General features: G+C 36.7%; 2 protein-coding genes across 4 annotated transcripts; one reads left to right on the forward strand and one right to left on the reverse strand.

The window, feature by feature from the left end:
* Positions 1–533: 533 nt before the first annotated feature.
* On the reverse strand, positions 534–27,255 carry LOC111244105 (uncharacterized). 3 transcript variants are annotated; one of them, XR_002670743.2, is made up of 12 exons: positions 26,980–27,254; positions 26,108–26,305; positions 20,081–20,353; positions 19,250–19,812; positions 18,351–18,715; positions 16,810–16,942; positions 16,323–16,467; positions 7,645–7,939; positions 4,475–4,742; positions 3,978–4,244; positions 1,877–2,139; positions 534–896 (listed from the first exon to the last, which is right to left on the reverse strand). XR_002670743.2 is itself a non-coding variant. In XM_022790763.2 (11 exons), the coding sequence occupies exons 1-11, from the start codon at positions 27,087–27,089 to the stop codon at positions 1,958–1,960; spliced, it is 2,796 nt and encodes a 931-aa protein (XP_022646498.1). In that variant the 5' UTR covers positions 27,090–27,255; the 3' UTR covers positions 534–1,957. The 3 variants fall into 3 exon arrangements, 2 of the variants coding, with proteins under 2 accessions (XP_022646498.1, XP_022646495.1); XM_022790763.2 differs by having other exon boundaries at positions 534–2,136; positions 26,980–27,255; XM_022790760.2 differs by having other exon boundaries at positions 534–2,139.
* Positions 8,412–12,912, forward strand: nero (deoxyhypusine hydroxylase nero). Its single transcript, XM_022790765.2, has 5 exons — positions 8,412–8,577; positions 9,250–9,378; positions 9,757–9,953; positions 10,080–10,318; positions 10,705–12,912. The coding sequence occupies exons 2-5, from the start codon at positions 9,267–9,269 to the stop codon at positions 11,081–11,083; spliced, it is 927 nt and encodes a 308-aa protein (XP_022646500.1). The 5' UTR covers positions 8,412–8,577; positions 9,250–9,266; the 3' UTR covers positions 11,084–12,912.
* Positions 27,256–27,309: the final 54 nt, after the last annotated feature.

Consider the following 27,309-nt stretch of genomic DNA (forward strand, 5'->3'; position numbering starts at 1 on the left):
AAACCCATTTGCTACCGTTCCCGAGGTGATCTTAAGCTTATTTTTGCGTTCCAGGCGCAGTTACAAGCACGTTAAGTTAAAAGGCGCAACTTTTCATCCTATCAATAGAAACAATTTTGGTTGTACGGATACGTCGAGATTTGCGAAAATATAGATCGAAACAATAAGATTACCGATTCAATAATTTAGTTTTCAGAAATTTGTATCACTTAATTTATAGATTTATCATTGTATGTACTCTTAATGAAAGGAATATATATGATATAAATATGATAGCCAAAAAAAGAAACAAGAATACTGCAGCATCATCCTAACGACTACCCAAAATATTTTGACAAAATAAAAGCTAAGCTGAACTTGAAATTGAATTTTAAGTTTGGAAACATTTTGCAAACATATGCTTATGTATCCCAAATTATTTCTTTTCGGTTCTTTAAAGAATCGTAGTTTTATAATGCATAAACACAAAAAAAGCGTTTTGTTTTGCTTATATCAAAACATCATCATTTTGATTAGTGACTAACCATAGCACATCAAGTATAATAATCCTTTATTAGTTCGAACCTGTATGAGTAATTTTGTCGATTTTCACACAAATATGTGATGTATATTTTCAGTAGTATTTGCCTCTTATCCATTACATTCCACAGTAAGTTCAAATTACCTGGGTTTGTTGAACACAACATCCACTTGTACGCCGGAACAACTGTCTTGTGTTTACACTCAGCGACCTCTTTTATATATATATATATATATATATATATATATATATATATATATATATGAAAAGAGTATTTACAAATGAAGGTATCGTAATTCACCATAGGTCCACTCGTTTGTGTACTGCACTCATCTATGGACCAAATTCATTTCGCGATGTTTACGATTATTCACGACTGGAAAGGGACACAGGCAAAAAACAGAAGCTCTTCTTTTTTTTTTTGCTGTACGTATGCTTACGTACTAACCACATTTAGGTTATAAAGGCGCGCTAGCATTCGAGACACAAGAGGTGCATGGAGTGTGATATGATGTTAGAATTTTGCTTATATCTGCTGATCGACAAATCGGAGCGCTTTTTTTTAAAACTAGAATCCACGTCAGTTCAAGAAACTGAATTAAAATCGGGTAATACACCTGCGTATGTAGTATTACCAAGTTAATCAATAACGCCTTAAACTGAATGTGACCTGAACTATTCTATGGCTCATCCCTACATCATCTTTAAAATGCCCTTTTACGCGGTGGTATCTGTGACATGTTCTCTATTGCAAATAAGAACAATAATTCAATCAACGAAGCAATAATAACAAGTTCGAAAAATCTGCAAACTGTTAGCGTAAGTGTCATGGGAAAAAATGAGAGAACTTAAAAAAGCTCAACGCAACGATCATTTACGGAACAATAGAACCTTGTTACAAGCGACAGCCAAAATTTTGTTATATCTCACCCTAACACCCGATATTACAAAACGATCTTGAACCACAAAGCCTACTTCTTTAACTAAATAGTTTATTTGTGGTTGGTAACTAGTTTTGGTTAAAAGGTATGATTTAAAACTGCCTGTAATGCGCACCCACTAATTGAACGAACTCGTACTAATTTAGTTCCCTAAAATATAGTCAAAACAAGGCACCCAATTAAACTGAGAGAAGCCTCTGCCATTCCTATCATATAACACAAAAAGAAACTGTCTCAAAAAATGCAGCCAGACAAGTTGGTTAGATTCTGGACCACCAAAACATTTTGAAAAGTTACACACACACAAATATACTGTCATCTAATATGATTCTCCATTTTTTCTTTCAGTCTGCGCGAAGTCCTAATGCGTTCATTTGCATTACCTAGTTCCATCTTTCAATAAGAAGTTCCAAACCTCAGTCGTTCTCCGCTTCTGTATCACCTAAAGAATTCCTATGGATGTCATACATTTAGTGGATTCTCCTTCGTTCGGTTACTACTTATCCGGCTCATCCATTGTAATGTCATGCCCAGCAATGATCGAATCGAGCAGCTTGTAGTTTTCAACTTGATCCCACTTTAGACTACCCACACCGACCTTAGAGCTGTCATCATCTTTCGAGTCCTCTTCATCTTTAATGGAAAGTAGCACAGGGCTATTTTCACGACCCCCCGCTGCTGAAAGGTAAAATTAACCAAAAACACATGCTGTAACAGCATAGCATAATTGTTTCAAGTAACTGATAAAAAAAACATTCTAACTTATGTTTATTCTTTAGTTTGAGAAGAAATTGCTTAGCGCTAATACTCCAGTGTCGCACAAAGGCTGATTTGAAATAACAGGTTAAAATGTAAGCAACGACGGCTTTATTTTATATGTTCGCTTTTACTTTTCTATTATTTATTTGCTCCTAAACACCATTCAAGAGTGCTCTTTTTCCCCAAACCCGCGTTGTTATTTTGTTGTGCGGTGAAGAAACTTTCATTTTGAGCATTTCAAGCATCAGAGACGAATATTCCTGGTAAAAAATCCGAATACGAATGTTCATGATGTTGCATTTTTGGCGCTACTTTAATTACCTTATTATTATCGTATTATTATCTTCTCGTTGTCAAAAGGCACTGAAATAAAGCGGGATATTTTCTGTCCATGGTGTAGACTCTCTACCTAAAGAGACTGTTTAATTGTAATTTGCGAGTATCAATAATAGCATTTTAACTGGAGCATGCACCTTATCTTGATCGGTCATCTGAGGTTGATTGGGACCGTCTGAGAGTATTTTTAGGCAAACAACTCGTTAATTCGCCGAAAAAAAATGAAGAGACAGTCATATACAGATAGGCAGGATTCTAGAATTTATGGAATTCGTTAAATAATTACAGGTCTGGGTGCCTTAGTGATGAACATAAGAAAACAACATCTTTCTCATCACTTGGCAACTCGCAGCCAGAATTTCGGGCTTCTACACAGATGTTACGAGATGAAGCTGAGAGGTGAAAGAATAGCTTTGGGAAACATAAGTAAACCTAGAGCTGAGCAAGATCTCTATTACGAAAAGGAAACGCGATCGCGTTTGGTAGGCCTGGAAGCATCTCACACACTGAAGAGTAACACGGTCTACAAGGGTCTGTGTATAGCCCAAATGTATTGAGTGATCGATCCAAAAGAACAGTCTCGATAGACATAGCAAAGCCATCCTCATTCATGACATACTAAAGCGCAGCGACGGATTTCTACAAAGAACTATGATGTTAGGAAGTGGAAACTTACAGGTGTTAAGAAGTGGTGTTTCTACGTTCATATGAAAGAGTGAAAGGAGTGGGTAGGTCCAAGAAGCACGGACACATCAGTATTAAGCCAGGCGTTACATTGAAAAAGTCTTTCAAACCGCCTTATTAAGAGTTTGGCTGTCTCTGAATTCTTATTTGCATCCACCACAATCTAAATTTTGCGTCGACAAAAATTTGGACAATACATTTGACAGTGGAGAGGGTCTGCAAAACTAGACGACTTCTGCAGCATCAGACCGAAAATGTGTCGTGAGACGAAATAAATTCAGTGAGAATAAATAATAAGTAAATAAGAAAATATCGTACAGATTGACAACCGATACATAATAAATTGTTGCTAGAATTCCAGATAAAAGTTGTGCTTTCTGTTAGCTGAAAATTATGTTATTTCTTTTGTTTTAACCTCATATATTTTCCATAGATATATGAGATGGTCAAATGAAAAAGTAAAACGGTTATAAAGATTGGTGAGTCTTGTTGAAAACCAAACCCTGAACCTCATGCTCATATGTATCTACCTACCCTGTCACCGCGGCATCACACAAGAGTTGTTCTACTGTCAAACTGGTGGAAGAACATAGAAACAATATATTTTAAGGGACTATATCTTACGACACCAGTTATCTAATTTAATGCATGAGGCATAAGGAAATGAACAAAAGTATATTTGATGATAAGTTCTCGCGCTGATCTCAACCTATGTGCGCCTGCTGCACAATACTTACCGGGTAGGTCCTCGAAGAGGTTCATATTTGCTGTGCTTTCAACTGGGCCTCCAGAAGGTGCAGTAAAGCAATTCAAATCTCCGTACTCTTCAAGGTGGCCTGAGTCCGCAAGGGGGACTCCTAAACCGCTTGAAAGTGTTCCTCCGGTGAAACTAAAGACAGCATCGTCGGGAGCCGCCAGTTTATTGAATACCGCTACATTAGATACGACGCCTCCTGAGGAACTTCCAACGCCTTTTACCCCGACCACAGACGACATCGTGAAATCTGTGGTTTTATCAGAAGTCAACAAAGAAAATTTTGTTATTTTTGGTATTTATGCTCTCCTGGTTTTTGTAAATTCTTATCTTATATAGTACCAGATGTGGACCAATAGGCGTGCTGTTTCAGAAAAACCATTTTATCTCTTGTAGTGTATAGTAGTTTTAATTATGGAATGTCTAGCTTACTCTTGCGTTATTCAAAAGTTTTACTCTATCTTTTGTATAATACTCTACTTAGACTGGGATCATCATCCTTGAGATGTTTAGAGCTTCCATTGGCGAGATCCATATCTTCCTCATCACCTAGGCTTACGCCCACGTTGACGATTTGGCTCTTCCCGGTGCCTGGGGCAGCTACGTTCAAGGTGATTTTATGTCCGCTGTTGCGTGTCCACACCTTGTACATTTGGCTAACAATCGAGTACATGTTATTGAAGTCGCTTTGTGTACTCACGGCCGCCAGAGTCGCTAATGCGTTAGTCACCTCTTTCATTTTATTTAACTGAAAAAATTGACACATAGAGAATGCATGCACAATATATTGTGTAGTTAATGATATTTGCCGTAGCGAAACCTGTTGTAGGCAAATCATTACTTTTATAGCAATAATTTTGTATACTTTTCAACTAGAGCGTATTTAAGCATAATATATATAATTGTGTATATATACATATAATACATACACGTATATATATATATATATATATATAATTTAAATGTATTGTATATATCAGTATTATTTGGAAGTTTATATATATATATATATAAACTTCCAAATCCACAAAACAAATAATACTGATATATACAATACATTTAAATTTTCACAAAAATCATTTTCTGCCCTGTGTAAGTATATGAATAGATGAAGAAGAATATGCCTATATATATATATATATATATATATATATATATATGAAGGTGGAACTAATCACGTTCACATGCCTAAAATATAAAATATTATAATACCGGCAAAAACATCAGTTTTTTTTTTTAATTTTTTTAAATTTTACAATATAACTTTTTCTCACACGTTAAGCGCTATCGCTAATGTTTTAGTTAAATTTTGCTATGAAACATTTCGTTCTTCGGCGCGGGTCGTTACGCAACGTAGTAAGTCGCAAGACTGCGTTTTCTATCAAATTTTGCTTATTAGACTAAATTATTAGGCTAACTAGTTAATTTCAAAAACACACCTCCCAAAAAATTATCTCGTTGACTGAAAAGGGACACCTTTTAATAGACACAAGCTAGTTTTATAACTCCTTATTTTTTATTTAAAGTAAAATGGAATAGTTGAGATACTCAATAGCCGAGGATCAGGAAGGGGTATCTGTACTGATTTAGATTTACATTAAAATATTCTTTGCGGATTTATTTCCTTGTTGTTATTAACAATCCGAGCTGAATCTATGAAATTAAGAGAGTCGGATTGCCAAAAGAATATCGTCACGGATGATGTACCGAATTTTCATAAAAAAACGGTCATAGGCAGGCAAATAAAGAAAATAATGAAATAATTTGTTACGCTATGTTATATAATATATAAATATTATTTATTGCTGTATGATAATAGATAAACGATTGCTCCCGACGTCATTCTAAAAAAGTACAAGTAAAAAAAATATATCGTCAAACAACGAGCATTTTGTAACTCTAATACTAAAGCATATTTGATAAAAATTTCCAGCTTTCACCTGCAAACAAGGTAATCAGAATCATGTTTGCTTAGCACTCTAACAGGAATATCATTTATAAAATATGCAAGTAAATGCTTATAAATTAAGCAAGTACACGAAATAAGTGCTTTCTTAGGGTTATGCTGAGTTATGCTGTAAGATAAAATATGATTCAAAAAACCCCATCATGACCTAGCATAAAGCGTATCTTCGTCTAATGGGAGGCGATTAGATGATATAGATTATAGGATAAAGGCAACTACAAATGTCATATTTCCACATAACCTCCTGCCGATTGTCCGCATATTTGACAAAGCATAATCTTTCCATTTACCAGCGTTTATCGAATGATGCACTATTCCTTATTTTGGGTCATCTTTGCCCAATGTTTTCGTAAGTTTATACATAATTTTTTAGGGAACACTTAACCATGTTTTTCCTAAAAAATTGAACATTTTTAAATTCAACATTAACAGAATAGCTAACAGTTTAACGTTTATTGAGACTAGATGGTGATTTAGATATATGTATATATGTATGTAAATTGCTAATTATTTGCGCACCTGGCACCTCTCAGCAGCAATCTGTACCAACTTTTCCCTCTTCAGAAATAACAACACCATGTAACGAAAATTATCATTTTGAATCCGTGTATTCTTTTGATGATAATTCTTCAAACGTGAACATTAAATGCGTATTATGTGGCTATATTAAAACAGTTTACCACTCGCTTATAAATCATCTAACGAAAATATTCCACAGGTTTCGTTTAAGTAGGATAGTATCAAACTATCGTAACTTAACAATTTAATTCTGTATGGTATGCTAAACAGCATAATTTAATGACAAAATAAATTTTTGGGTAACGAACCTTTCACATGAGCGAAATCCTTAATGCGACTGAAAAAAGCTCAACAGACAACATGGCACAAAACTGCAATTTTCGTTCTCATCTTATCGACCACCACTAGATAAATTAGTATAAAAATAAAGCTAATTAAAGATATCAAAAATACCACAATTTCAATAAAGGAAGCGAGTCCCTTGTGCGGCTGTTTATGTGATATAGTATAAAACCTTTTATCTCTTAGAAGAGCGTGTTATAATTAAATTATCGTTTGACTGCTTAAGTATTTTTCTACGACGTAATTTCTGGTAGCGTTCTACATTCATTTTAACGTGCATCGATGACTCTTCGTGATAGTTACTCTACCCAGCATTTATTAGCATTTTACAGTTTTATTACATATTACAATGTTAGCAATAATTTATATTTTCTCAAGTCATTCAGGTTATTGATTTTAAACAAAAATATCAATCTAATATTTAATATAGTTAATTATGTAGTAGCGAGTTAGCGTGCAGTTCTACTTAAAAAAGCTAATGGCTTGAAGGAATCTGTGAGTACTGAGTATCGTTTTTATTTTGATTATGTCTGTTTGATGAAATCATGGACATCAATCGCTGATGTAGCACACGTTTACTTCCATATGTTGTTAAAAAGTTGGAGGTTTCAAACGATTCGAAATACAAATTTTAACTAAAAATATATCAATAGCCGTTGAATATGCAAGGCCCAAACTCAAAACGTGCAAGAAGATAACCTTCACTAAATTTAGCCTAATATATAAAAATACTGAAACATGATTTGTATACGATGCAACACTTGGTTCTAGCTCACGATCATCGTTATTGTAAGTTTCGATAGCATAATTCGAACAGACTTACCTTATCGCTATACTTCATCTCACTGGCAGGCAATTCGGCAGTGAGATCTGCTGGGAGAACATCAACAGGAAATGGGTCCGTCCGGCGCCATTTGTCGACAACTAAGGAATCTTGCATTGGGATTCCATGAGCAATAGCGACCACGAACGCATGACTACAGGGCAATTGGTATGACCGATAAAATGAGCAGGAACAAGCGAAACCTCGTCCAGGCTGCACTGAGCCTTTTCCAGCAACTGACGAGACAAGATACGTCGATTCGCTTGATGTTTGAGTCACCGAAAACTTGTAAGTTCTGCTCAACAGAAAAACAGTAAGATTATTTAGTTAAGGGTTTTTTTTTATTAACTAATTAATTAAGGTTTATCAGCCGAATGGTCCGATTTTTAGATGCAATGGGTAAAAAAAACTCAGCAACCCGAGTTTTTTAATTTCAAGCCCATACCATTTTCAAAAATATTAAAGATGTATAATGTTTTTCCATAAACTGTCTTTACATTGTTACAAAGATGTAGCTTGTTGCATATAAGTTGCGCATTTCCTACATCTCTACTAAACGTGCGATTGATAAGTAAAACATACGTTGTTTAGGACTTTTTAAATTAACCTATAAAACGAACAATTAGTCTTAATAATAAAGAAATCACCACAAATAGATCTATCAGGTGCATTGTTACTAACGTAACCTGGAGCACGGCGCACCATCTTAAAGGACGCCGCATCACAAGTTTTTTAAGTAATCGAGTGTATAGCAGACTATCGTGTATATAAACAAACTGTATTGCAACTCGAGCAACTAGTTGCTGTAGCACGGTCACGTTGCTCGTTTTGTATAATTTAATTTTTTCGAACTTGTGGGCGATAATTTACGCATAAATTATAGGATCACACGTGGCATCAGCAGCTTCGCAAGCGTTTTGCTAGTGTTAACAGGTAAAAGAAGCGTTTGCATATTGATTTTACTTTTTAAATATTTTAGTTAAAATAAGCAGTTAGAGCAATAACTATTTACGTTTACACAAACTATGTGAATTAGCCAAACGTAGCTCGTGTATTGTCAATGCTGCATTTACTGGGCTTTCAATTTTTAGCTCTTCCGTAGAAGGCAGGATAGGATTGATAGTGTGCAAATGAAGTCTACGGAAAAACGGTTTTATACTTTTCCTACTCCATGCTGAAAAAAACATTTGTGACGGTCTTCGATATCACAAATGGCGTAGGTCACATTTCGTAAAACGTTAACCACCTTAGGTCTTTAAAGAACGAAACAATCAGCGCTACGAACTACAAAGGTGTCAATATGTATGCCCTTAGTTCGCAAGCCTGACCACTCCAAACGTACTGGCGTTTTGTTTAGTATGTAAAACATGTGTAGTAATGTAACCAATATATTTGCCATTCTGAAGTTCTGAATAGATGGTATATTTAAAAATTAATAATTTTTTTGTCTTTGTACCTCATGCATTGTAATGGTGTTTTGCTGTAATGGTACTTTTGGCCTTCCCTTTTCACAAAAATTCGTAGCAATTATGTTAATACTTTAAACAAAATGGAGAATATAAGTAAAAAATGTAAGCTCATTCATTTTGTTACATGGTGTACCAGGAGAGCTAGAAGCCAACATGAAACTCAGAGTTCCCGAAGAGAATTTGCGCCACATAGGAAGAGTGCTTAACGATTCCCAGCGACCATTGAAAGAACGCTTTAGGGCCCTCTTCACCCTCAAAAATCTAGGTAAAGAACATGTGTTCGTATCTGTATTACTAGACATATGTTTGAATTAAAAATTCCTGCTTAAAAAGCATAGTTATGCATTAGGAACAGTTGAAATGGCTTTGAGAAAATGTCACGGGGTGTTTAAGATACGACGGTAGAGAGATAAGACAGAATAGTTACTGCTTTGAAATTTGAAACTTCTTTAAGAAATATGTATGTACATCGTGCAACCTTGCTCACATAGCTCCATTTGTGGTTACCGAAATCAATGTGGAATCAATATAAAATGACACATGAAAACAAATTAAACGAAACCCGAACAGTTTTGCAGGGTTTTAAACGCTAGTGATTTGTGTAGATTTTTTGTCCTCCTCTGTTTGTATCATTTTCGAGAAGAAGGTGGAGTCTCATATATCGGCGAAGGATTTAAGGATAAATCAGCGTTACTACTTCATGAACTTGCATACTGTTTGGGTCAAACACAAGATCCTTCAGCGATTCCTGTGCTCATCAGGGTACTCGAAGACCAGGGGATGGAACCCATAGTGAGGCATGAGGCTGGCGAAGCACTCGGCGCTCTCGGATGCCAGAAGGTTAGTACTAAAAGAGCAAAACCTAATGCGTTTCGACTTCTTTTTTTTACTACTTGATGCATCTTTAAAAGTTTCTAAAGCATCTAACAGCATGAACAATCTCCCGTATTGCAATGCTTCCCACAGGGTGTGCCCGTTCTGCTGAAATACGAAAATGACCCAAACCCAGTAATCGCAGAGACGTGCCAGCTGGCTCTGAAAAGGCTCCAGTTTGTAGAGACCGAAGAATATGTGGCTCTTCAGGATGAACTAAAGCTGCTGCCCTACAAGTCAATAGACCCGGCACCACCTTTTCGCAAAAATTCTTTAAGTGTGGGGGAACTTAAAAATATTTTGCTTGATAGCAAGCAATCACTTTGGAGCAGGTATTTTAAAATGTGACAATGTGTATGGATTAATAGCATTTTTGTGGGAAAGAATGCTCAATTTCCAAAAAATGTACGATAGGTTGTATGAGGCATTCAAAAATTACGCAACTGTAACGGAACTGCAAATTTTCGGCTCAGCTTCTCATAGACATCGCATGGGAGTGCTAAAAATAACGGCTTTATTAAGTATTGTTGGATTGCGTCTCTACAGTGTGTCTTTAAAGCATATTGCTAAACTTCTTCAACACCTTACCATTGCGTAACTTTTCGAATAGCCTGTAATAAGCCAGATTATCTTATCTGCTCTGTACATAGCTACTCAGTAATACAGAAACTTATCACAACAATGGCAGACGTGCTGAATACGTATCTTTTCTTTCCAGATATCGAACGATGTTCTCTTTGCGTAATCTTGGGACCCCAGATGCAATATGTATACTAGGAGAAGCTCTTTTTTGCCCTTCTAGCGCGCTACTTCGCCATGAAGTTGCATACGTGTTTGGCCAGATGCAAAACAAAGGTTCAATCCCATTCCTTCAACGTTGTTTAGAGAACACTCGTGAACTGGCAATGGTACGTCACGAGTGTGCTGAAGCTCTGGGTAGCATTGCTTCCGAGACATGCTTGGCTATATTGCAGCGATTTCTAGACGATCCTGAAGACGTCGTCCGTGAAAGCTGCGAAGTAGCACTAGATATGTGCGAGTACGAAAATTCAACGGAGTTTCAATATGCCGACACTTTAGCTAAACGGCAAAACTAAAATATCGTAATGGTACGTTACGTAGAGAAGTTCTTATTGACAAGATATTTTTGGACATCGAAGTCGAAGATTACGCTCCTGTAGAATATGAAACACAAATACTTGGGGACTGATTCGAAATTACTTAGTGGTAATTTTTCTCCGAACTTGAATAGTTATATCCTATGAAGGAAAGTAACAAGTTATCAATAGCACGCCACGTAAGACAGTTCGCTGGACCATGATATCAAATATCCTCGGGAAAAAGTTAATAGAAAAATAGTTAATAATAAATCATGCAGTCACTTTTTGACTTTTCGTTAAATGATTAAATTTGATAATGTGATGTCTAACGTACTATGCATATAGTTCTTCTATAGCCTCTATTACAATCACGCATTTTCAGGTACCCCGTTACGATTATTCCACTACTGTTATTTCCACTATTATGTCAGAGATTTATTATTGCACCAACACGAGAAGTGGAAATTCCTTAGTGGAGCTTTTAGTACTGGGAAGTACGAAGAACCATTCTGTTGGCCACTTGTTCACACTTGTGCACACATAGTGCTTTGCAAGAATCAGTGTTTCTATTAAGAACCTTCATTCGGTCGTGTTTATTTTCTCTCCATCGTTAGAATTTTTAATTGATTAGGTGTACAACCAAAAGTTTTCCTTATGGCAGACTGATATATTTTGAATAGTTTTCGCGATTTTATTGTCTTGCGTCCTCTTGTCAAAATAGTATTGTGTCGTAAGTGCAATTTCAAAAGCTCCTTACATTCAAGGGTATTCAAGTATATTTTCGATACCGTACTGTGCACTTCGTCGAAAGCAGCTCGGAACATCTGTGCACTGTAACGACGCTGCCGGGGACAGGACAAGTAAAGTTTGAAACCGATGTTTGGAACCTAGAGGATGCCTTCTACTTTTGCTGATCGTTTGTAAACTTAAGCTTGCATATCTCTTTCGGAGATGAAGAAGGAATATAATAATCCAAAAAAAGAACTATGGCTTAAAGCTGCATCTCACTCAGTATCGTCCGCTTTTAATGACAGATTTTTTCACAAAATCGGCACTGTGTTTGTGTGTGCCATCAAAATGGTGGTTCAGAGTAAAAGCTAAGACCCAGGGTCTAACAAAATCTTTACCCAGAAAAGATTAACTTCAGTGGGAACATGGAGGTCTGATTCATTGTAAATTGCTTCCTACGAACCTTGCCACGTTTATTCGGTCCGAGTCAATGAAGCTGTTCAAGAATGAAAACCCGACAAGCTAGATCAAATCATTCTACTATACGACAAAAATGTGGCACAAAGATCTAGATCAGCTGGTTGTTGAACATATTTGCTTTGTGGATATCGCAAGAGCTCGCAATATGTCAATAAGGGTGATAAACCTTTCGGGAATAGTGCGGTTGGATGAGGAGCTAACGCCAAATACAACGTAGAAATTCCCAACACCACCCACGTTTAGTCGACAAGACAGCGAAAACCTTGAGAAAACACAAACTGGGAAACACACACTACATAAAAGACGACGGAATCGTCCTATTAGTCCTATTGGTCGCTCATTAGTCGATAAGTTACGACCTCCAACGATTTATAAGAAACAGCCAGCTTCGAGCAAACCGCGAACGGTCAAATGCAGTTCGTTACTGATCGTTCGCGGATAGTTATTAATGAATGAAGTGGTTTCCAGATTTACTCTGGTTAGGTGTAGTGATTAAATATGCTGATAATACAGTGTCGTAGTGATTAAAATGATTGCAAACTCACTTCCAAATTTCAAGACCGTGCTACGGATAATTTTCGTCATATCAGAAATAAAAAGAAATGTGCTCAAAAACATGGCACGGAACGCATTCATTACAGCAAATTATCATACAGGATTACTGCTATTTAGTTTTGGAGGAGACCCTAAAACTCCTTTATTCCAAATCGCAAGCTCGAGCATGTTTCAGCTTTTCACATTTTCTCAAATGTGAGATAAAAGCCACCAAACCATAATAACGTCTATGCGAACGTGTTTCATCGTACATACCAAACTACTTCGCTACTTGCCAACAATTTCACAGTTCTCAGAGCAATTCGATTCAGCTGATTGCTTGGCTTGCTTATTTAAAGCTTTGTTGTTTTGTATATTTGACTTTACTAAATGCTAATTATTCTTTCACAGTTAATGATTATGTCACACAGCCACAACATAAGATCTCTAGGATGTTCGTCAGTTGGCTTTTGCGATTTAGGGTATGTTCTGCGCAAAGAATAAAAATAAGATGCAGGTGGGATTATTAGATGACGTATTTTTGTGCCATAGATCCGTGTATGTATCATAGTTTAGTGCATCATGTAAAATTATTGCCAGAATAGACACGTTCATCAGCGGACGAATACTTATGTCGGTTCAAGCTAATTATTGCTTTTTAGGAACTATCTTCTTCTTTTTAATCAATCACCTTCGGCTTTACCATTTACGAAAATGTTTTCAGAATAAAAAGGAAACATTTCGATGACACTGTTACACACAAGATCTCTTTGATGACATATATTTAACTTATTTAAATGACATTTTAATTTTTCTTACCGCCAGGGACGTTGCGTTAGTAGATTTTGTGTATGGCTTACTCGTCGGTGGAGCACTATTAGCACGATAACCAAGCGACCCAGAGTTTTTGTGAGTAAGAACTCCAACTTACCAACCTTGGTATACTGTATAATTTCAATTCACTACAATTGAAAACGTAAGGAAATCAAAGAGTCTAAGCATTCTATTGATGTAACCACAACTCTTGAGATTTATCCCTGCGTAGAGATGTTAGCACTCGTTTTGGTAAAGTGTTAGTTTCTTTCACTGGCACGCAAACTTCAGCTCCACTTTTCGGATGCAAAGAAAACTTATATTCTTGTTTCCACTATGTATAGGTTTACGAGAAGGTTACGCAATCCTCTAAAGGAGAGGATTTTAATCGAAATTTGAGAAATAAAACTCATTTTTGCTTTCTTCCTTGTTTTGAATTGAAATCAGTATTAAGGGCTAAACTTAACATGAATTGCACGCTAGGTTATCTTTGAAACATTCGAATGTTAATGGGTTTGCTCGCTTCCATAGGTGAAAGTAGCTTCCTCATCTTTGTATATTACATGCCATTCCTTGATCCGGATACTAGTGAATCACAATAAAATATGAGTGAATTGAAGTATAAAACCACTTTTTCGTCACCTCCTGCGCACTTGCACTACGGGTAAAAGTAAATAAAGTTGGCTTCAACCTCTAGCTTTATCTATATGCTAAGATACACCATTGATTGATGACAAGATATTAATGTTCAGACATATTGCTCGTAACCTTTTTATAGGATCTAAGTATAGAAAATGAAAAGAAGGTCGTTTATTCCAGCAATAGAGCTAATAAAACGCGTTGCTACTCGATCACACGTAATTATTCTGCAAAGTCAGAAAATGGTTTGTTTCATCTAGAAGCCAGCTGGTCATCCTTTTGCTTTTTTAGTTAGGATATTAGAGCATTTCTATACTTTTCCGTCAGTAGTATTCCCGGAGGTATAAAAATCACGTTAAAAAATAAGCCATTTGAATCCTATTTTTGAAATAATCAAGCAGGCAGCGGGAATGTATAGTCCTAAACGAAATGGCTATTCTTTTTGCTGCTCTTAGAAAGTATCTGACTTCGGTGGAGGCATTATCCCGTTTAAGTAAGATTTTTGCGAAGCTGGATGAAAAATATATATCGGCAACGGCTGCCTGCGACAACAACCGTGGCTTGCTCATTCATTATTTTACAATAGTATTTGCTAAAGTCACCAAGGCCAATAACATCCCTTATAGAAATCATAATAAGTGGGTTCCTTGACCTTGCACAGTATTTTTGTATCCGAGATTTAGCAAGTTAATAGGAAAAAGCCTTTCTTTAGTATCATTACGCAGCTTCCGATATTAGTGAAATATCTTAATAGGGATGTTGATGAAACAATAATGAACTAAATAATAAGAGGCTGTAGAGAATTCTAGCAGCTGTAGAGAACTGCAAGCAAGAAGGATATCGTGTGCTTAATCTTCCATACCTGTATAGTATTTCTTCGAAAGGTTCCCAAAATAAGGATTTACAAACTTCACAAGCAAACGCTAAGCGGTCTCTTGCCATTTTTCATATAACGCGTCGATACCTAAAGAAACACAGGATCGAACATAACATACCTTTCTAGAATTGCAACCAATCGCATAGCCATACGGCAGTGAGTGCAACGAAATCTCATTCATTCACTAAAAATAACAGAATTAGCGCTCCAGCAAAAGGACATGGAAACTATTTTCTCTTGTTCTACATGAACAATACTAACCGAAACTCTAGAGGTAACGAACGCGACCTATTTGTATAGTACATTCATCTTATTGATTAAAATATGAGGACACTTCAACGTTGTGTACCCCAGTTGAACTACCCCAGGTACGTCATTAAAATGGAAGTGCATGGTAGAATAAGCACGCTGTCTAGATATACCGTCCACAAATGAACCAGCAACAGCAGTTAGCAGGCGTTCACCATTAACTTCACTATCCGTTCAAACAAACTTTTGTTTTACAGAGATTAACTAAAAGAAGATCAAGTCTATATAAACTATATTCAAAATACTGGCTCATTCTCTGTTATCCCCATTGAAGAATTCTTTGGACGATTAATTTACAATGAAACTCCGCAGAAATCCAGGAAGAAGATCCTGGCTTGCCCAGAAAAACCCGCGTTTTTTTGCGTGCACGAAAGGGACACCAATACCGTCGAATAAATAGTCAGAAGAAACGCAATTAGATATATCCAGCTGCAAGTTTCTTCGCTTTCTGTTGTAAGTCATCGGTCATAGAATGTCATAGCATAGCTGGCTTATTTTAACGGAAGCATGTCACAACTGCATTAGCTCATTTATGATTACCTACAAACCGTTTTGATCTTGGTGAAAACATTTTTCTTGTTTTATCTGAGCTCGGCGGCTCACTACTTTTGGTCTCATTTCGACCATACGTTGTATCACTTTGTGAAGATAACTTTTCTTTTCTTTAGGACATTCTCTTAAATTGTTAACCATAGGTTAGTCTTGATATAATTCAAAAACTTTTCGCATTTATTCACACACGCTAAAATAACTTGCGTGTAAACAGACATGCGTACATCACCTGCAAATGAAATATTGTGGATCTAGAAAAAGAGCGTTTATATTACTGAATGCACTGCAAAGGTTCTTACTAACCTGGATATTCGGACCTGTGTTAGCACATGTAATGCTGCGTAGTCAGAACAAAGAGATATTAGTCTCGCTTCGTGTTCCACCATCTTCATATGATACTCCCGAATATCGCACAAAAGTCTCTCTGTATTTGTTTGTTCAATAATTCCTGTTAAAAAAGAAGGAATTATTCTTGACGTTCCCTGGTCAAAACTGCGGAAATCAATAATTTGAAACGGAAACAAATCCTGCGTGTCGCTCATCAGCACCGTCAGCACACCTTAACAGTAATGTATTTGAAAAATGAGTCTGACCGCGCCACACGCAATATTGCCCATTGCGGCATTACGGTGCTGAGAGGTTTTAGTCTTAACAAAGAAGTCGTAGCACACACTTTGTTGTTCCTGATGACTTGCTGTACTTAAATCAATAAACCACTGTCCAGAAAAACGCCTGACTTACTTAAACGAAATCCTTACCCGTGTATTTTTCTTTATTAAAATTTACTTACCTGTAACCGCATACACTAGGTTACAGAGTGCATCTGAAAGTGTCTGCGACCGTTCGCACACAAGGGACATGAATTGCGACAAGACCTCGACCCGGTCGTTCATTCCGTTTGCGAAAGGCACCATTCCCTCCCGCTAAAGATATTGAACAAAAAAATATAATTAGGAAAATGTTTAGTTCCAGTGCAACTATAGGAAGTATTTTTTTAGTACGGTTTCACAGAGTATCCAGGTTTTTTTTGGTAAAAGTATGTTGAGTGGTTGGAAAAGCATTGACGGTATTTTTAGCTAAATGGTTTTAAAATCTCAAACCTCAGGTAATATGAGCTGCATCAGGTCGGCGTTGGTGTCATTTGAAAGTTGATTTAATTAATTAGAAAAAATAGCAATAGCAAATGTGCTAAAATTGTTACAGCGCATTAATTCAGATTTGAGGTAAAGCGCGCAGGATATGTGTGAAATTTCGCCGAAAAATTGAAATTTATTTAATTATTTATTTATATTCAATTGCAATTTATTTTATTTTTCAACTTTATTACAGGAAACGTACAAATACTGCCCAAATCCGTTTGTACCGTTCCATAGTTAAGTATTGTACTGTTGTATTGTTGTACAGTAAAAAAAAAAATGTACCGTTTGTAGTTAAAATACGTTTCCCGAGGAACTGTTTAAACGTAGTTGTGTCGCTTTCATTCTTGAAAATTCAATGTGAAACATTCTTTTCGTGGCAGTAAGCCAATTACGAAAGAAATAGATGAAAATATAGCGAAACTTGAGTAAAACCGACACACGAGCAGCTATAACATCGCCATGGAACTAAATATTCAGAACAACATAGTTTTAAGCCATTTGAAGAAATCAGGCTACAAAAGGAAGCTCGACATTTGGGTGCCATACGAATTGACGCAATAGATTTCATTCGATCATACACACTGGTCTGCGAAACTCCACAAAAGCGCACTGAAACCGAGCTAGTTTTAAAATGATTGATTACCGCTGATCAAAAATTTATCATATTACAACAATAATGTGCAAAAAAAATCACGATCAAATAAAGGAAAAGCTACATAATTTGTACCAGACCACATTCATCTTTCGCTACCCGGCAACAATTGAAAGAACGTGAATAGGAAATTCTTCTCCATGCCCCATGTAGCCGCAGAAATCTAAAACTATTACAGTAATGGGGTTATAATGTTACCAGAAAATGGCAGAAAGTCATCAGTCAAACAACTTAACAATATTGTTTTGAAATAACAAAATAAAAAATAAATACTTCAAATTTTGCTTAAAAACCGTCAGTACTTTCTCGAGTTCTCAATATTTAGCTATGAAACGGTCTATTGTGCTAATCGTGAAGTCAGTCCTATCACACATAAGACACTTCGAACTATAAATAATAATGAGCGCACAGTAAGCAAGATAAGCTTGACTATGCTATTCAACAGAGGTAGTAAATCTTGACATCAATTAAAGTATTACTAAGAGTGCTTAAGTTCCAGTGTCACAGTAACGAAACGTTACTAGCTCTTTCTTGTCTTACCCTAAATCCAGCCCACATTTCCCTGGTGGGATGCCATTGCGTGTTGAAGTATTTCGCAAAGCGTGGCTCAATTTGATCAAGCTTTTTTAGATGTTCATTGTAATTTTTTTCTTGGAGGCCAGAAAACATCCCTCGAAGTGTTTTGCAAATTTTTTCTTGAATTAGTGGCGGTAACTCCAAGCGTGTCATCTCTTTTAGCATAGAACGCACTACATGAAAATGACAATAAAGTACACACTTTGCCCCTTCGAATAGTGTAGAAAGCGAATTTTTAAGTCGGCGGTGTTGTTCCCTGTCGAGTAATATACAGTGAACGTCACGAGCAGCTGGTTGGTTGTGGCCGATGAACACGGTCAATAAAAGGCCTGTACAGGGACATCGACAAATAAAACATGAATTACTTAAAGTGTAGATCTATAAAATATATTTGCCCTAAAACCACTTTAAACTCAGCCTCCTAAAATTTATATGTCGAGTTGGCAGTGTAGAGGTTTGCGACACTGATGCGAATTGTGTGTAGTCCTATTTACAACAATTTATTATACATAGATAGTTTTGGCTATGTAGTTCAGAATTTTATGACCGCATTACAGTCGCCGTCATTATATGTTACAAAATTAAGTGAATTAAAGTGAATAATTATTTTTGTTCATAATAATCCACATAATAACGATCAACATTTGACAAAAAATGTATTTGACGTCTAGCTAGCAAGTACGAATTATATCTTTCTACCAAATAAGCCTTGAAAACAGCTTTCCGACATAAGAGTTCCTGTTTTCATACTTATAGATTAATGCAATAAGAATGCTAGGATGCGGTTACGAGTAAAACTCGTGACAGAATCACACAAGACACAACATCTAAAAGTTATACTCGCTGTGAATAAATTAACTTACCAGCCATAAGTCGAATTGGTTTCATAAGAATGGCGAAAGCGAAAGGTCCTCCAAGTCCTTGGGCGTCATGTCCCGAGAACGATACTAGTGAAAAATCAGGATTCATGGCAAAGTGATACCCAGCATCAAATAAGAGAATTTCTGGGTAAAGGGCGAACTTCCTTTTCATATGACCAGTCTGGAAAAAAACCGCTACTAACTCAAATGACGTGGTAGATACGATTACAGATGAGCTGCTGTCAGGATCGCACTCGTTTAACTTGTGGAGCTCTTGTATGAGAATATGGACTGGAGCAGGATCACCTCGGAGAGTCAATTTTTCCGGTAATTCAGTTAGCTGCTGAAGCGAAAGCGCCCTGTATCCTTCGGGTGGCCCCGACCCGAGGTCGTCATCTGGCTCCGGCTCTTCCTCTGTACCAACGCTGACTGCGATGTTGCTCCCTAGACCGGACGCAGGTATGGGCGAGGCTTGCGGGTGGCTGATCCCATGGGAGTCATCGACGAGCTCATCTCCATCCAACGCAGCTGTTATATCATGTTCGCCCGTAGCCTCGCCTACACCGCTGAGAACGAAACCCATATTATCTATAATATGTATAATAACACATATATATATATAAATAATACGGCTTTTCATGTTTGCAAAATGTACGTAGTAACCAATACAAGCCCTTTTTGGTATCAATACAGTGCTAAATCGGAACTTACATGCCATTCTAGTCATGACATAACACATTAGGCGTAATTTTTGTATGTACACAATCCGGATGGTACCTGATGTATCAATAGTCAACTGTATTAAATAAGGCATTTAAATATTATGGAACTTACTCAAGAGAATCGTCACCTACGTCATCTTGCGAATGACCTCCCTGTGCTTGCTGCTGAAGGTTAACAGACGTTGAAACTGAAATTGGCGAAACTTGTGGCTGAGGTGTTTCAGTCCGGCTCTGGTTTATCGCATCGACTCCCGAGCCTTGCGATGCTCCTGAAGCCGAACTTTGGGCTCTATCGGCGTGTTCGTGGCTTGGATCCAATTTAAATAAAAGAATACAATCCATCTTCCGTTCGTATTTTACTACAACGGATGCCTTACAATTTCGACTGAAATAAAAGTACAAATAGAGTCGAAATCATTACAGACGCAATCTGCAATATTTTCTCCTATGTAATCAGGTAATTAGATAAGCAATGAAGTTGGGTTAACTAGGTGAACGGAAGTCGATTGGCTAATAGTTTGTTTAAAAATCTAAGTGATATTTTGGTGGTCTAATACAGATCGCGTCCGTATACTCTCACATCCGTATCCCATCGGCCCGTTTATTTTAAAGCTAGCCAATAACTATGTGCAGCAGTTTAGTAATTGTTAAGCAATTGACAACTAGTGAAATTCGCTTAATAATTAGTCATACGGGCAATTCACTTTGGAGAATTATTATGTTTCTAATCTGAAAACATCCGCCAAACGTTATTTTTAAAGCGTATGCAAAACATTCTTATATCACAATAATAAAGACCGGAAAACTAACTTTCACACTAAGTGATTTGTAGAAACGGACTATTGTTTTCAAAAATTTTATTGGTTGAAACTAACTGCATCAATTAATAAAGCTTTCATAAAATAGAACAAAATAAATTTAAAAAGTCCTTAAAGACGCGAAATTAAATGAACTAGGCGTTTGATCCCTAAAAAATAATAGAAATCGATTTCCTGTGATCTATAGTAAACCGCAAAATAGTAAAAGGTGTGTGAGGACAGGGGCGATCATAGAAAATTGCTTTAGCCTTTCAAATAAGACAAAGCGGTACAAAATACGCACCAGATTTGGAATTTTTCGTTGAAAAATAAAGCTTAGCATCAGAATTAGGATTCGAAATGGTTCCTTAAATATTCAAACAAACGCTTGAAAAGGAAGGAAATCATCAGAGTTTTTGAGAAATGACGCTAGTCGAAAGCGATTATCACAAAATAAGTTCGTATTTTTAGCGGTGTTGAATTGTACATGTTCATTCATCAACAAAGCAATTCTGATTTAGCTCTTAATAGCTTTCACCGTAAAAAATATTAGCTCCTTACTTGCCCCGCACATGCACGTATAATCCTAAAGATTTATATACCGACCGAGTGGCGTTTATAAATTATGATAATGCTATAATTCTTAGAATTAAAACTTCCCGTAAAGTAAGCCCTGTTTTATGCCCTGTTTTACCGCAACGTGCAACAGATCATACCTGAATCGATTTACCATGTGTATTTCCGTGTATATTTACAAAAACAGTGCAGTGGACTTCATATATAGATTTATAGTCAAACATATTTCGAAAAAAGGGAATGAGACAAGTCAATATTAACTATAATAAACTAGTATATAGGTCGTTTACTTCATGTACTATTTGTGAGAACTACTGCCTGATCACAATTTCAACTTTTGTCCTTCCAAGGCTTGGGATTTCTGGACGAAAATCAGTATGTTTTTTAAAAAAAAAGATAAGAGCAACACACCTACTTTATATAGTCCAAGACCTGGCTATTCATACAAACCACAATCCTTTCGACAGTCTTTACTTCGATCAGTCTAAGGCTTTTGTTTGAGTAAACCACCCAATATTTTTACCTAACTAAAATTTAAAACTGTATAACTATCTATTTGAGCCCTTTTTTGCGTATGAATTAATAATGGTTTTAATAATTATAATAATTGCCCTTCAGATGCCCCGCACAGCAACTGTTTAGGGGAGTATTTGATCTTGTATATTTCGGGCAGCGAAAAGAATACGTTTTATTTCGTTCTGAAATGGGCTGGCTTTTCTTTGAAAAAGTGTCACGTATAACTTTTTAGCAATGAATCAATACAAGTCGTAAAATTTTTCAAAAAACCTTAGAACTACGGCAGTACAGGAACTTTTGTAGTCATATAATTCAGTCTCATATGAAAAGCTACACTAGTCTGTTACGCTCTATCGCTATCTTATAATGAACCCGCTGGAATTTGGCAAAAACTTTTAAAGAACGTTTAATTGTTCGCAAACTTACTATTGTGAGATCTAGCCAGCATATTATGAGAGGCACAGGAAAGTAATAAAGAATGTACGCATAAATCTATGAAGTTATTATTAGCTGCGGAGGTCTCCAGTGAGAAGATAGATTTGACTGCATTGTAAACTTTATATTGCCGCAGGTATATAATTATATCATGAGCTTCCTAATCAAGGACATCCCCAAAGTAACCCCCAAAGATCTAATAACCTGGAATGAGCTAAGTAAAATTTGCAACTGTTGTTGCGGAAACAGGAAAGAACCAAAATATTCTCTTCCCGTGTTGTTAAAACGCTAAGTTAATAATTACTATGATATGCACTTTATGTATGACAACCTTTACTTGGCTTAATAGAAGTATGCCCAAATATATTCAAAAATAATTTAAGGCGCCACCCTTTTTAATCAACTTATATAACCTTACGTCTTTAATGGCAAAGCAACTTCTTTTCAGCTGGAATGCTTTTCTATGGTAGCTACAACAGAACTACAGCAAACTGATTTAGAGCTGCAGTTACAGTACACTTTCTAAACTTTGATCTGATTTCTCAATATTAAACACGAAAGAATCACGCTCAAATCAACCTTAGGTGCAGTATCCTATAAACCTCACAACTTTGTTTTATATACTGTTTAGTTCCAGCGAAATAGAACCCAAGTTTCGCAACATCTTTTAGCTCACCACTTGTTTTACCAGTTGGCTAGTCTCAAAGACCACAGTCATTTCGAGACGATGTTCCTATAACTCAGTGCCCATTAATTACTTCTTTAAGGTTATATAAAATAGATGCTTATGTAAGCAAACCATCAACTATCCATCAGGTAAAGGTTTTGTGTTTGAAGTTCGGCACCCTCGTTAGGCAATGCATCAGGTGCCTGACTCTTAGTTCGAAACGAAGTGTTTCCACGCTGAGATTCGAACCTAGACCATCACGAGTCCCTAAATTCTACCACGGAAATACGCAGTTCATTACACCATCACTAAAGTCACTACTCAGAACTGAAAAACCAACAACAACTCAACCAACTCAACCAGTGATCGAGTAGATCGATTATATGTCTCAATCAATCATTTAATATTTTAAGACTTGATCAGAATTTAGGGAAACTATGTTTATTACGTGTTGTTATATATATATATATATATATATATATATATATATATAATAAGTTGGATTACTATACTTGACACATTGTTGAAGAAGAGTTTAACAAGTTTTGACATGCCGACGTCGACTAGCCCACTTGGGGAACCAGGGAGGTGTTCGTAAATTTCCGTAGAGCCTGTAAGCGCTTGAATTGAAGCTCGAACTATAGTGGATAATGGTTACTATAGTTCGAGCTTCAATTCAAGCGCTTACAGGCTCTACGGAAATTTACGAACACCTCCCTGGTTCCCCAAGTGGGCTAGTCGACGTTGGCATGTCAAAACTTGTTAAACTCTTCTTCAACAATGTGTCAAGTATAGTAATCCAGCTTATTCAAATCTGGGCTATTTGGCGACCATATGTGCCTATTTCAGGATATTCTTGTATTCTTAAACATTCAACTGCGCGCTAATCGGTTGGTATAAGCCTGTGCCCCGTTTTAGTGGAAGCTGTGTATTCCTTTTTCAGGCACTTCAACTAACTGCAGTTACACATCAGTGTGTTGAAAGTTTATCATCTTTGATATATAAATCTTTTTGGAGGAGCTATAATGGTATGGCATCTCCCTTACTGTGCATTACGCTCAGAACTGGAACACTCGTTAAAATTACATTTGCCCACAGTGACTTATTTTCTGGATCGTGAACAAAGTAGTGATAGTTTCTACTTGCACTGACGATAGATATTTTAGGGAAAAAGCAAAGAAGAAACGACGCCGATCGCAGTTAGAGGGTAGAGACCGATAGCGCCAGTTTTGCGCAGCCAAAGACAATCGACGTGCCGCAATTTCGTGCCAGTCGTAAATGGACAAAATCTCCTGTGATTTGGTCGGAGCCGACCAATATTTAGGTGGAAATAAAGCATCAGATAGGTGAAAAACAATGGCTCAGTAGTGCGAAGAAACAGGGAGTACCTTAGAGGAGCCGATTCAAAATGGTGTAGAGTCAGGGAGTACTCAAAGGGGCAAAAAATACGATTCCGAGCTAAGAGACCGACACATTGACAAGAGTTCAAGGACAAGGTCTCTGACCGCTTTCTGAAGGAAAAGTTCAGGTTCAGTTAAAGTTTGGGAAAGAACAGTTGTGAACTTTGTGCAGACCAAGCAAGTACTTCATGTGGTCGGGCCAAAGTTCGTCTTGCAAATTACGGTGAACGAATAGCTGTTGCTTTTGCTAACACTATCACAGTAGTATGCGTAAATTCTTAAGCGGAATCCATTCGTGTAATTGCTAGAAAAATGCTAATTTTAATAAGTTTTTAAGTTTGAAGTTTGAATTTCTATTTACAAGAAACTTCGGGCGACCAGAAACCTATCGGCACAAGATTCTTTTTGGCTGACATGCTAATGCCAACTAGAGTTCCACCCCTAGATCTCGTCGATACCGTTCAACTACGAAATGAATGTCCATTAATTGATAACCTTTGTTGCGACTTTCACAGACGAGATGACCGCTAGTCAAAACACTATTTACATCACAGGAATTTTATTGCTCACGATTTACCAGGATTGCAGCGTACGGATGTGTCTAGTCGTGTCTCGCTTGAGGTACGAGAATCTGCCGAAGGAGGGCAGCACAGATTACTAAAGACGTTCTTTAAGGCAAATTAACAAACCCAGTTATCCTCAACGACTTGGGCCATTCATTTGTTTTATATCAAAGTATCGGTCAACGGAACGCGTGGTAAAAAAATCGCTTCCAGTGCAACAGAATGTTCATGCGATGCAGCAGCAAAGCGAGACGTAAAAAACATTTGGTTCGGGATGAGAGTAATCCACCTAGTAGCATTCGCCTAGTAAAGCGAACTGATAGGTACTTAGGATTTGTATAAAGAATACAGTATGTAGCGCGGGACGCTTTTTGTCCGACAGACTACAATCGACATGCTAGTTTTTACTTTTTAAATTTTGTCTCCTGATATATTTTGTATAATGTTTTATTTTTTTTTTATATATATACACATTAATTTTGCGTGCACGCCGACACAACCACCTGCACGCGCTTTTAAAGAGTTAACAGGCAAAAGTGCCATTTTAAAAATTAGGGTACAGTGAGTTGTCCAGATAAACTCACCAGTTGAAAGGCCTACGCTTTTTGCACTTGACAGCCGTTTCAAGCATTTCCAAGTTGTATGCCTGCACTTGCATATTTGGGACCTTTAGCCTGCTATAAGCCTAAAACTTATTAATGATAAAATGTTTTGTATGTAATGTTTTTAAGCGAGTTTTAGACAAATGCACATCAACCCATATCGTTTGACGCACGTAATTTTTGAATTATAGTAATGTTCGGAAAATGTAATTTGAATCTTAAATTAGAGATGCAGTTACGGTGAATATTATATATGTATATACTCAGGACTTGAGAAACATAAGTTATTTTGAAGCCGTAGTTCAACAAGTACAGATCGAAATACAAAACTCCTAGTATTGATTCTAATGTGATGCAGACTTGATTTAACGATAGGCATAACTTCAGACAAAACCTAAGATTTTTGCTAAACAATACTTTGAACAGGACGGTGTTTAGAACTTACCATGTTGTCTTTCGTTAGATTTAGGTTATGTCGGATTAAAATTATATGTAAGACAGCTATATTACAACATATTATTGTTTAGAGCCTAACGGCGTATTATTTTAATAGCAGTCACAATTGGTGTTTATTTGTACTGACGATATTGTCGGTTGTTTATTGCTGTGCCGATTGTTGTGAACGCATAGGTAACGAACATAGACGAATTGCCATCTATCGTCGACCTTTGGCGCAAGCTCTGGGGCAGACTTAGTGCTTGATGCAGAACCCTTTGAAGCTGCGGCACCTTCCCTTTTTTGAGTTGCCATGTCGCGGCCTTTGTTGTATGATGAGACAGTTCTACAATAAGCAAAACAACGATGAGGTATTAGCTAAGTAGCAGGAAAATAGCTACCTTCAGGACTTACATTTAATAATATTATAGGTAGCATACTGCAATGCTGTTTATACTTCCACACGTAATAACAATATTGCATATAATGGCAAGCGAGACGACTGGATATTGGTAACAAATTCAACCGCGCGGAGGGTTTGTATACTTCTTTGATTGTAAATAAGTTGATTCAATTAAATGGATAAGAAATAAGATCAGAGTGCGTTAACCGTACAAAGACCAACTTGATCGTACAGTTTACCTAATTAATTATTAATAGAACATTAGATATAGCCGTCAGCTGGTGGAATGATATTTTAACAACTACTTTGCATTGAATTGTTATATAGTGTTTCGTGTAGCCAAACTTTAGAGACAGAATGTAAAAATAAACGCTACAAGGTTTATTAAAATTATGTATCGGTTAATGAGGAACTAATTTATGGAATAACTATGAATATTATTAATTGTTATTTTACGAATTTACGCCATGCGGAATATAATCTTGGCTAGCCGGTGATTCTTAATATCCCATATTGAGGGCGTAGCCCTTACTTTAGCATACCTGAATAGGTGGCTAATTTGGGGTATGATAGTCTTTTACAGCGTTTTCAAAAAAAAACTTAAATAAAAAACTAACCGTGATGTGTTGACTTTGTATTGTTGGCCGGTGGCTTGACACCACTCGTCAAAGCGGCTTTTCCATTCTTCCCAGGAATGAAATTCATCGTTTTCTTTGAGCAGATCCATAGGGGATCTACTCCTCTTCTAATAGCCACTAAATTGAGGGTGTTTCTCGTTAATATCGCGTATAAATACACACACCAAAGAACTTTCCCTTAACAGTCAGTTTAAACTCAAACACTGCTTCGACAAATTACCCCTTCGTTAGCTTGTGTTTCTTTAGAATAACGTTTGTTTATAAACATGTTATGGGTAGTCTGCAAAGCGCGGGCGTTTAAAAACAAAA

The sequence above is a fragment of the Varroa destructor genome, unplaced genomic scaffold (assembly GCF_002443255.2).
Source record: "Varroa destructor unplaced genomic scaffold, Vdes_3.0 BEIS01000002.1, whole genome shotgun sequence".
Lineage (NCBI taxonomy): Eukaryota > Metazoa > Arthropoda > Arachnida > Mesostigmata > Varroidae > Varroa > Varroa destructor.